This window comes from Diabrotica virgifera, chromosome 3 (genome assembly GCF_917563875.1).
Source record: "Diabrotica virgifera virgifera chromosome 3, PGI_DIABVI_V3a".
In the NCBI taxonomy this organism is placed as follows: Eukaryota; Metazoa; Arthropoda; class Insecta; order Coleoptera; family Chrysomelidae; genus Diabrotica; species Diabrotica virgifera.
The window spans coordinates 180470806-180483294 of record NC_065445.1 but is presented as its reverse complement, the minus strand read 5'-3'; the positions used below and the strand labels follow the sequence as shown (position 1 = coordinate 180483294).

General features: G+C 32.9%; 1 protein-coding gene across 1 annotated transcript in view; it reads right to left on the bottom strand.

The window, feature by feature from the left end:
* LOC126881423 (SAM pointed domain-containing Ets transcription factor) overlaps window positions 1-9609 on the bottom strand; it is a 159231-nt gene extending 149622 nt beyond the window's left edge. Inside the window, exon 1 of the mRNA XM_050645696.1 lies at window positions 9249-9609. Within this exon, the coding sequence (XP_050501653.1) occupies window positions 9249-9287 (39 nt within the window). The 5' untranslated portion in view covers window positions 9288-9609. The remainder of the gene's footprint in view (window positions 1-9248) is intronic.
* Window positions 9610-12489: the final 2880 nt, after the last annotated feature.

The following is a 12489-nucleotide window of genomic DNA, read 5'->3' as shown; positions in this document are numbered from 1 at the left end:
CAAAAATTAATGTTTGTTTAAAAAATTTCTTGACGCCGTGGTAATTAATAGATTTTAATTTTGCTAATTGCAAATGAAAGGCACAGTACACTTCTATAAGTAAAAAAAAATCAACTTTCTATCTGCTTTATTTTCAGTCCTGCAACATTTTTAAAAAACGAATTTTTTTGCGGAAGCTGGATCGCAAAATTTATTTTGCAAAATCTATTAAACCGATCTTAATAAAATTTATAGTATTATTTTACTATATCATAAAGTTTTTTTGGGTAAAATACGAAGGTCCTAAGGGCGTGTGATGTATCACACTCAATGTGCGTGTGGCTAGGTACTAAAAATTTATGATTAATCTCTTATCTAATCTAGCTGCTACATAAGTATTCTTGTTTTGACCACCACACATATCTGAGTACATGGTCAAACTTTTCACAACAGGCTTTAAAGCTTTACAAATAAATTTATATACTTATGAGCCAACTTCATTAGCACCTCTGCCAGCTACACCTTCATGCCAAAGGTAACAGTAAGTTGTGCCATCACTGCAGTCGTAGACTGTTAGATTAAAAGTCCAAAGTTGGCGTTTGTAAAAGGCTACATACTATGCACGAGTTGAGTGGGAAGGCATTGCTGCATGTCAAATGTCACAGTTTTGGTTGAATCGTTAACTTTTGAATTTTCTTTGTCTAACTTTTTAGACTCATACGCGTACTCCAAGTTATCAAGGTGGTCATTTTTTTGTTTTAAAAACTCCTGGTTTTCATTCTCAGAACATACTTTAAGTTGCATGTCTAGCCTGTCACATTTTGAACAGGTATCTACTTTAGGCTTTTTAATTTTTAAATTTAAGTTGTGGAACTCCTCACAAAACTTAGTATAGCTTACCGGTTTTGAACTGGTTTCATATAGGGTACGCTTGTATTCTTAAAATATTCTTAAAATAGACAAATCAGATTTAAAGGCGCTCGGCGTACACAGAGTCAACGTAATAACTTATTAGTGTACAGTGTGTTAAGTCGCAAAATTGTAGGACTTAACACAGAGTCTTCCTGTTTTTTAAATAATGTTTAGTGTAAAGAGTGATATCTCTAAGTTCAGGACTTAACACGCTCTACACAGTATTGATTTTTTTCATTAGTGTAAAATGAATATCTCAGTTTTGGAATGGAACTGGACTTGACAAATTATACTCACATATAGATATCAAATTCTAACATACAGATAATGCAATGGCTAATTTCGACTATTTTTGGACTAACTCGCTTTACGCACAGAGCACACATTTACGATCCCTAAACAGATTTTGGCGTGGACACCACAAGGGAAAAGGAAAAGAGGAAGGCCGAGAAGAAGCCGAAGGGAGGGAAGAGGGAATTAAAAAAGAACTAGATGAAACAGAAATCCCTCTAGGTCTATGGTCAAACAGAGAAGAATGGCCGTTAGGAGTCGGAAGACGTCGAAGCACGCTGTAAACCGATAGTATTAGTAGTAAGACGAAAACGCATGTAGATAATTAAAACATAATATTATATAATATTTATGTATGCTAGTTAAATGTAATAAACGTAAATGTGGTTAAGATGTAAAAATTTTATTTTTCGTTCATATTATTTTAACTGTGAGCGTGAGCGTGGGATATGCATGCATAGTTTCATCATGATGGAGAGATCATCATAGCAGACCCCGTACACAGAGGATATTAGACGCCGCGTTTGCCTAACGTCGCATTTCAAGTTAATACCAAGAAACAATAATGGTATCGTATACATGCAAGTGCTCGTTTATCAGGTAAAACGCGGCGTTAAGAGCTGTCATGTGTACGGGGTCTCAGATTAAATGAGTTTAATGGCTCGTACACATGCAGGCGCCTAACGCTGCATTTTACCTGTTAAACCCGACATGGAACCCGCGGTTTAAGTTACCAAGGAACAAATGGTATCCTACACATGCAAGCGCTCGTTTATCAGGTAAAACGCGGCGTTAAGCGCCTGCATGTGTACAAGGCCTAATGCTATCTGTTAGCTTTACATTATGTCCAATTTTTTAAATACACCTATATAATATTTGTAATAAATTCATTTGCGGTGACAAAATATACAACTGATTGTTTTTATTTTGATACACACAAAGTCATAAATCACTATTTCCCAACTATTTAGTATTAAAAATATTAAATCCAAAATATCTTATTTATGTGATAACCTCGGCAAATATTTAACCACTTGACAGATAAGTATTTAAATAAGTAATGGGTTATTGTTTTGGTGTGAGAAATTAATAAAAAGAAAGAAATGTTGACTTCAGTTTATGTTTAGTTAGTTACAAGTAAAGAGGTTAGAATATAAAAAATGACAGTTTAGAATTATGAACCACCGTGAAGATTGAAGTTAAAGGAAAAATAAGATTTCAAGTTTATTTTTCTTTTGCTTGTATGTGATCACACAGCATTTTTGTATTAGTGTCTTTCCTCTACTTACAATAATATATCTGGCCATCTGATTTTGCTTTCCTAATTTTCTATACATACTAATCACTCGAATAAACGCGAAACAATTGCTTTCCGCAGTTTCGTCATTTTTAAAAACTATTGCTATGATTTATTATCTAAAATCCATCCATCCAATATTTTGTATCAACCAGATACAAAAATAAACAATGTGAGCGGCCGTGGAGTAACGGCATAAACGCTGGCCTCATACGCCAGTAGACGTGGGTTCGAGCCCTGCCAAAGACAAACCATTTTCATTTCCAATAATGACACGAGCCGTCTCACCGTGCCTCGGAGAGCACGTAAAGCCGTCGGTCCCCCTGGGCTAGTGTACATCGGCACTAGTTACTTAAAACAGGGTTAAATATGTAAATGGCGCCGGAACTATCCGAAAGGATCTCCCCGGCAAAAATGCCATACGATATTATTATTATTATAAAATGAAACAATGGATGACGGAGAAAATCTTAGATTTAATGGAAATAAGACGTCAACATAAAAACAAAGATAATCGTATGTACAAAAATGTGGATAAACAACTAAAATCCAACATTAAGCAGGCAAAAGAACAATGATTAAAAGAACAATGCGCAAAAATAGAAGAGCACCAGGAAAGACATGATAGTTTTAACACAAATAAAAAAATTAAAGAATTAACTCAGAACAACAGTTAAAGAAAACCGGGAATACTAAAAGAAACAAATGGGAAACTGGTGTTGAGTACTACCGAAAAATTAAAAAGATGGTCAGAATACATAAATGAATTGTTCAAAGACAATAGAACAGAGCAGATGGAAGTCGAAGTAGAAGATGATAATATATGATTTTAAAGATATTAAAAGAGGAAATTAAATCGGCATTAAAAAACGGCAAAAATGGTAAAGCAGTAGGTCCATACCAAATCCCAGTGGAAAGCTTAAAATGCATAAATGATTAAACGTTAGTCATTATGGTAGGCTTGCTTAACACAGTGCACAAAACAGGAAACATACCAAAATAATGTTTACTCTCCATCTTTTGTGTTAACCCTAAAAATACAAACGCTAAAGATTCAAATGAATACAGAACAATATCACTAATAAGTCACATCCTCAAATTATTCTTGAAAATAATACATGGTCGTATAAATAAAAAACTGGAAGAAGGAATAGATGATAGTCAGTTTGGGTTCAGAAACGGACTAAGCACCAGAGAGGCGTTATTTGCTTTTAATGTGTTAGCTCAAATATGCATGGACATGAATGTGGATGTGCATGTTTATTACGTTGATTTTGAGAAATCATTTGAAAAAGTAAGACATGGAAAATTAGTCCAAATTCTAAAGACAGAAAACATAGACAAAAGGGACTTACGATTCATAACAAACCTTTACTGGAATCAAAGAGCACAAATTGTAATAGATAACGAACCCAGTCCAGAAATTGAAATTAGGAGAGGAATTAGGCAGGGATGTATTGTGTCTTCATTACTCTTTAATGAATATAGTGCATAAGAAGCACTACTATCTCAAAGTGAAGGAATAATAATTAACGTGAAATCTATTAACAACATAAGATATGCAGATGACACCATGATTATGACAAGCGCTGCTGAACAACTCCAATTACTACTAAATAAAACAAACAGTTTCTGCGAAGAATATGGACTAAACATGAATATAAAAAAGACCAAATACATGATAATAACTAAGAAAAAAACATAAACAAGCATTAATTTGGGAAATGTACCGATAGAAAGGGTTGATAAATACAAATATATGGATTTCAGAGAAAAATAGATTAATGATAGTGATGATGATATCCAACCTTCGATTAGGAGACGGCACTTGAAGAAGATCTAAAATTAAAGGCTTCCAGGACGTTTATTTACTGACAATATGTATTTTCTGTAAAACAGCTGGTAGAAAAAACAATAGCATTCAACGCTGAATTGCACATTGTATTCGTGGACCTCCGAAAGGCCTATGACAGTGCCTTAGTCAACAACATTTGGTAAGCAGTGTAGATAACACCTACATAAATGCAGTCAAATCAGTTTACGAAGACAGCGAATGAAGAATTAAAGTGAGACAAAACTACTCAGAATTGTTTAAACTCGATAAAGGACTTCGACTAGGATGCTGCACGTCACCAACTTTATTTAAACTTTATATAGATGAAACACTAAAAAATTGGAACAAGAAATGTGGAAACATGGGAGTAAAAATTGACGACAAGTAGGTATATCCATACCCTCTTGTTTGCTGATGATAAAATAATTTTAGCAGAACACAAAGACGACATCGTCTACAGCAGTGGTTCCCAACCTTTTATGTCTGGCGACCCACCTTCTGATGTTTTTTCATATTCGCGACCCATCCCCCACCCATGATGATATATATGTACGTTATTCAGCTACTGTAAGAGCCACGCCGCGACCCACCTGAAATCCTCTCGCGACCCACTAGTGGGTCGCGACCCACCGATTGGAAAACGCTGGTCTACAGGATGAAAAAGCTAGAAGAAGAATTTGAGATGGGGTTTGAAAATTAATTATGATAAACCGCAATATATAGCCATTAGAAACATCGCAGAAGACCTGGAAATAAATAACAACTTCTTGAAACAAATGAATATAAATACTTGAGAGCAACTTTAACATATACAGGATCATAATATGAGATGGATATAATTAGAGCTCGGGAAATACGCAAAATGCATATTAAGTGCATATTTGCATATTTTGGGTAAATTTTATAAGTACATATGCATTCATTAAAGTTGCATATTTTCAGACTTTCTTTACCTTAAAGGATACCAACAGAAAATTTTTTAAAGAGAAATGAGAAGTCTCAGATCTAAACAATAAATCTGAAAATTCTCGTGGAACCACTTTCGGGTAACATCCTTAATGTATGCCTTTTACAATTTATAAGGCAAGGAAACGACGAATAAAGGAAACGAAGGGGACTCTACAATATGCAGTCACATTTTGTTAGTGAAAAAAATTTTGTTATTTTTAAGTGATGCTGAGCTATATGACCAAAGGTGGACAACATTTAAAAATATTGTTTTCAAATTTGTTACTTGTTTAGCACACGCTTTAAATAGATTAGTAGAATTTGTAAAGACAGAATTTCCAATGGTCAATACCTTTGTATCAAATATAAAAAAATATTTTTAAAAGCCCTTCTGCGAGTACATAACAGGTGTATAAAGATCGTTTATCCAATGTGACTTTACCACCTAAACCTGTGGTAACTAAATGGGGAGCATGGTTAAATTCTGTATATCTCATAACCGATAATTTTGAGGGAATTAGAAACGTCATAATTTGTAGTTTCGATGTAGATGAAACCAACAAAATGTATCAAAAATTCTGCACGGTGTTAAGGAAAAATGAGGGATATCAAAAAATAATTCAAATAAATAGTGTTATTAAGATGGGGAAATGTGAAGATATTTAATTTTATAGGTAGACCCCTCAACTATACAGTATTTTAAATTTGTTCCTTTAACTTCATGTGAAGTAGAAAGAAGTTTTTCCGTGTGTAAACAATTATTATCAGATAAACTGCTCAGTTTTTCTGTAGATAATTTTGAAAAACATTTAATAATGTATAGTTTTAATTGTAATAATAATATAATAAAGAATGATGATGGTAAATATAAAGAATAAATGAATATATAATGATGTAAGTAATAGAAATTTCAAAAAATATTTTTAGCATAAAATAAAAAAATATTGTTTTTTATTTAGCTGAAATGCCTCGACAGCTAAAGCCATTGGCATAAAATAAATAATCAAATACCTTAAAAACAAGGATTATTGCGTTTTTATTTATATGCATGAAATAAATAAAAGCATATTTTAGTGCATATTTCAACTGTGTTTTGTGCATATTTGCATGTATATTTTAGGGTTTTTTTAGTGCATATTTCCCGAGCTCTAGATATAATAAATAAATTTAAAAAAGAAAAGACAATAGCTTGACAATTACACTCAATTATATGGAGCGACGATGTAACAAGCAAAACTAAAAAAAAAAAACAAATCGTTAAAACAATAGTGGAAGGCTGCCCACTGTATGAGTATGACTCAGAAACGAGGGTAGCAAATAAAAAATGGAAAATAGAATAAATGCAAAGGGAATGATGTTTTGGAGAAGAAGCTGCAGATTAACATTAATGGACAAAGTGGGAAATGAACGAATTAAAGAACTAATGAATGTGAAGGGGATGCTAAATGATGAAACAAAACGACGAAAATTACTCTGGTATGGACATATGCGAAGACTGTAGGAGACAAGAGTACCGCTAAGAGCATGGAAATGGAAATCAAATAGAAAGAGGAAAATATGACGTCCTAGACTACAATGGAACGGACAAATAAGCAATAGAAAAAAGAGACCTCACCGAAGGAGAAATACAGGGTGATTGATTAGTGGGGTAAAGCTCAATAGATCCGCTATAGAAATAGATAGCAATAAAAGTTAATATCAAAACTTTTAGCCACCATTGAGCTTCACATTACAAAATTAGTTAGAATGTTACAGGGTAATCTATAATAGAGTGGCAGACCAAACTTATGTTTTTTTAAATGGAATACCCTATATTTTATTTTATATTCGAAATACTGTTAACTTCTCCATCACAAAAATATAAAGGTTTGTTATGTTATACAGGGTATTTACAAAGCTATAACCAATTTTATATGGAAATCGCAACAAGTTCAACTCCCTGTATAAATAAAAATAAGCAAAACAGTAATGGTTTATTAATGCCATATTATTTAATGTATTGTCAAAATTTTCAAGAACGATTGATATTGCTAATTTTCTTTATATCAAATACAGGGTGAGTCAAAACGCAAGTACATTATTTTTTCACTAATTTTAAATGGAACACCCTGTATTTTATATCACTATTGAAAAGTACCATTACCGTACTTTAATTTTTAGATAACATTCCCTATGTCTAAATTTTTTAGTTTTCGAGGTGTTTTCATTTTCCAATGGACCAGTAGCGTGGCCACCCAAATCACCAGAATTTAATAAACTGGATTGATTTTTTTGGGGTTACGTTAATAAAGAAGTCTATAAAATACCTCCAACAACAAGGGATGAGATGAAAAATTGAATACAAAGTGTATTTCGATGTGTTAATTTACACATGCTTCGTACAGTAAGTAGTTCATTCAATGATCGTTTTTAGGCGTGCATAAATGTGTTAGGAGGTAATTTTGAACACCTTATGTAATTAATATTAAAAGTATTTTGTTAAAAGTAGCTTCTAATTTTTTCAAACATGTTTTTTTGCAAAATGTATTACTGATAAATTATGTTTCTTTCTTTATTTGTTACATTGTTACATTTACATACAAAAGTAGTGTTTAATTGTCTTCACAAAATGTTGTATTTTGTGTTTGTGCGTTTTTTTGTAAAATTTATTACTAATTTTTTTTTCTTTATTTGTTACATTTACATAAAAAAGTAGTTTTTAATTGTTTCAAAAATGTTGCATGTTGTGGTTTGTTCTTTTTGTAAAATATATTACTAATAAATTATTTGTATTTCGGTATTTTCTACATTGTTACATTGATTACCGGATTGAGAAGTAATCGTCAATTGTCAATTCAGTCATGGCTTACTTAAAATTTAGATAAATTTAGACACCTAAAATAATTTGCTCTGAAAAATGAAAATATCTCGAAAACTAATAAATTTGAACATAGGGAATGTTATATAAAAATTAAAGTACGGTAATGTGACTTTTCAATAGTGATATAAAATACAGGGTGTTCCATTTAACATTACTGAGAAAATAATGTACTTGCGTTTTGACTCGCCCTGTATTTGATATAAAAAAAATTAGCAATGTCAATAATTATTGAAAATGTTGACAATAATAAAAAATATGGCTCTAATACACCACTGCTGTTGTGCTTATTTTTATTTATACAGGGAGTTGAACTTGTTACGATTTTCATACAAAATTGGTTATAACTTTGTAAATACCCTGTATAACATTACAAACCTTTATATTTTTGTGATGGAGAAGTTAAGAGGATTTCGAATTTAAAATAAAATATAGGGTGTTCCATTTAAAAAGACATAAGTTTGGTCTGCCACTGTGTTATCGAACAACCGGTAACATTCTAACTAATTTTGTAATGTGAAGCTCAAAGTTGGCTAACAATTTTTGTTATTAACTTTTATTGCTATCTATTACTATAGCGGATCTATTGAGCTTTACCCCACTAATCAATCACCCTGTATAGGACAAGAAGAAATGACGATTGCAATGTGGTAAGTGGCAAACATAATATGCTGTATAGAGCCACGAATAAGTAAGTAATATCTAATATATTTGTAATGCAGAGTCGACGACAAAAGTATTGAAAAATATTTAATAACAAAAATGTAAGATAAAGTTATTTGACACGTTAGTGAAGTCTTAGTCATTTAAAAATGTGTTTTTAGATTTTGTGGACTCTAGGTAGAGTAGAGTAGAATAAAGTAAAGGTAAACCTACAACCAACATATAAAAACTATACAAGAACATTAATTTAATGTTTAGGTAAAGATATTTTCAAAATTCTTTAAGATATAATTTATAAATAATAAAAAAGTTTTTTAAGTTTGTAAGTCGTTTTTGATATTGATTCCGTATTGATTTACAAAGATCTTAAGAAAATTAAAACTAGTGAAGAAATGCGATTAAAGAAGTATCTGGCACCACCTGGCACAGCCTACTAAGAACTACACAAATATCTGAAACACACTTACCGTGTCATCCATCTCTGATCTCGTCGAAAATAGCACCATTCTTGACTCGCGAATAGTTCTATTCCGTATAGAATCACTACAAACCGCGAACTTTTTAAAAATCTACTGACGAATGGAGAAAATTTTCAAAAAATTCTTTAAAATCGCATCGAATTTGAAATAAAAATCGCAGCGCGAACCACCTCGCTCTCTGATAGCCAACAACTCAATGTTGATAGTCGCGGTGATCGAGCCACGGCCTACTTTTCGAGAAGTGAAAGACAAAAACAAGACGTTTATTCACGGACTATCTGATGGATTCGGTCGCCTTTTAGCAATATGCACTTCGAAGCACTCTATGTAATAGTTGCAGTTGCTGTGTGTAGGTACAGTTTGTTGCGACTGCAATCAGCAGGAACGGATTGATATAATGCTTGTGATTCTACCCACAAATGAAGATAATTATGATGTTGTGTACTGGCAGTAATAGAAAAATTCAAAACATCTATGTTTTATTTTTATATAGATAATTATCGTTTAATTTACTTTTACTGGTCTGTATATCTGCGCATCAAAACATTTACTCCACCTCCACCACCAAAATGAAGACTCTAGAATACCTAATGATAGAGATTATGCATATAGATCTTATCCATCGTTGGGGCTTGTTCATTTCAATGCCAGACAAATTTGGGGTTAATTGTATTAAACATTAAATAAACAAACTATACACCGTGTGCACGAAAAGTATGGAAACATAACGATATCTGCTACACCCCGTATTATATATTATAGTAGCAAAATGTTAGTTATAAAAATATTAGTCTTTCATCTGCGATAAATGAAAGGAATCGTACAGTAGTTCATTAGGCAGTTCAACTAGAAAATGGACAACGAGTGTACACAGTCAACATAACGCACGTCCACCATCAACTACATTAACTCTCAACTGGTGACGTTGGATGTAAGAGATTGTGATGCGCAATATAGCCTCTCCTATCAAAATGTCAACCTCACTCACTTACCTGAGTTGATAAGTGGTAGGGCACTCTTTTGTCCTGGAATTAAGAAATTGATTCCGAAAGCGGAAGAACTATAAAACTATAAATTAGTCAACGGCATAAGGAGGCAGAAAGCAAAGGGCTGCATTAAAGGCTTTTTGGCGCTCCTAGTTTTAACTATCATGGCTGTAAATATATAATGAGTCAGGTATAATATATAATGCCACCAAAGAAATGAAAAAAATGCAAATCAGCATCCTCGGAGTGAGTGAAATGCGGTGGCCGGGATCAGGAGTATGTGACTTAGATGGATATCAAGTGTACCATGCAGGAAATACCGATGCCAATCACTATAATGGAGTTGCAATCGTAGTAGCAAAACACTTAGCTCAATCAGTATTAACTTATATCCCCATATCTGACAGAGTAATGCTTAGTCCAGAAAGCCACTGCGCATCCGCTAGGAAAAATATTCTAATTCGGATTTTTTGCACAATCTTACTCAAAAAGGACCCCTTTTAACAAATTGGCATGTTGCCAGGACCAAAAGTTGGTCAAAATTTTTTTAAACTTTTTTTTTGTTTTTTTCCTAAAATTATGTTCTTTTGCATGGAACAAAATTTTTTTAGGTTTTTTGGATTATTCCAAACAGAAAAGGTCTTTAGTGACTTTTCTCTAAAACTGATAGTTTTTGACATATAAGCGATTAAAAATTGAAAAATTGCGAAATCGGCCATTTCTAACCCTCAACAACTATGTGAAAAACTGAAAATTTGAATGTTTGAATTGTCAATCAAGCGTGCGCGACACTATTTTCCACCGTTGCATATTTTATGTATACAGTATGGTGCAAATGAAAGGAATAAATTCGTTATTTCGTAAACCGGTGACTTTAAAGAAAAATCCCAAAATAGGTCGGTTTTTATTTTTAAGTTATGATATTGTGGCATATATAGTATACTAGTGCCGTCATCCATCTGGGCGTGATGACGTAATCGATGATTTTTTTAAATGAGAATAGGGGTCGTGTGCTAGCTCATTTGAAAGGTTCTTCAATTCTCTATTCAGTATTATAAACATGTACATAATTATTTACACAGGGTGTCCAATAATTTAATTTTTTTGTCAATTTGCCAAATGATTTAATTTAATAAAAATTTGTTGGACACCCTGTATAAATAATTATATGTATGTATACACCGTTCTTAGGCGTCAACGCCTTTCGGTAGGGACCTATGGAGGAGTATCACCAAGCCGGAAGCCCTTATCCCTTCCCGTACCGCTCCTCCATAGGTCGATCAGACGCCAGTTTATTCCAGACCAAGCCGTAGACTCTATTGAGTTTTATACTACGGCGTTGGCCTTTTATAAATTTCATGACCTAGCTGAGGCTCGAACCAGCGACCGCAAATCGCAAATCCACTAAACTTGTCGATCGACTGAGCCCCAGCTAACTGGACCGTCAAGACCGACTTAAATAATATATATAAATAATTATATACGTGTTTATATTACTGAATAGAGAAGTGAAGAACTTTTTAAATGAGCTAGCACACGACCCCTATTCTCATTTAAAAAAATCATCGATTGCGTCATCACGCCCAGATGGATGACGTTACTAGTATACCATATATGTCACAATATCATAAATTAAAAATAAAAATCGACCTGTTTCAGAATTTTTCCTTAAAGTCGCCGGTTTACGAAATAACGAATTTATTCCTTTCATTTGCACCATACTGCATACATATGCAACGGTGGAAAATAGTGTCGCGCACGCTTGAATAGCAATTAAAAAACAAAGGAGTTTTGAATATTGTATTGCAAAAAACTCTTCGGGATTTCATCAATCGATGTTTGAAGAATATCTACCTACCTTGGCAACATTCAAATTTTCAGTTTTTCACATAGTTTTTGAGGGTTAAAAATGGCTGATTTCGCGATTTTTCAATTTTTAATCGCTTATATGTCGCTTATATGTGAACTTTAGAGAAAAGTCACTAAAGACCTTTTCTGTGTGGAATGATCCAAAAAAACTAAAAAAATTTTGTTCCATGCAAAAAAAATAATTTTAGGAAAAAAAACGTTTAAAAAATTTTTGACCAACTTTTGGTCCTGGCAACATGCAAATTTGTTAAAAGGGGTCCTTTTTGAGTAAGATTGTGCAAAAAATCCGAATTAGAATATTTATCCTAGCGAATGCGTAGTGGCTTTCTGGACTAGCTAGTGAAATTTAGTTCAAAGCCGTTCATTACCAATGT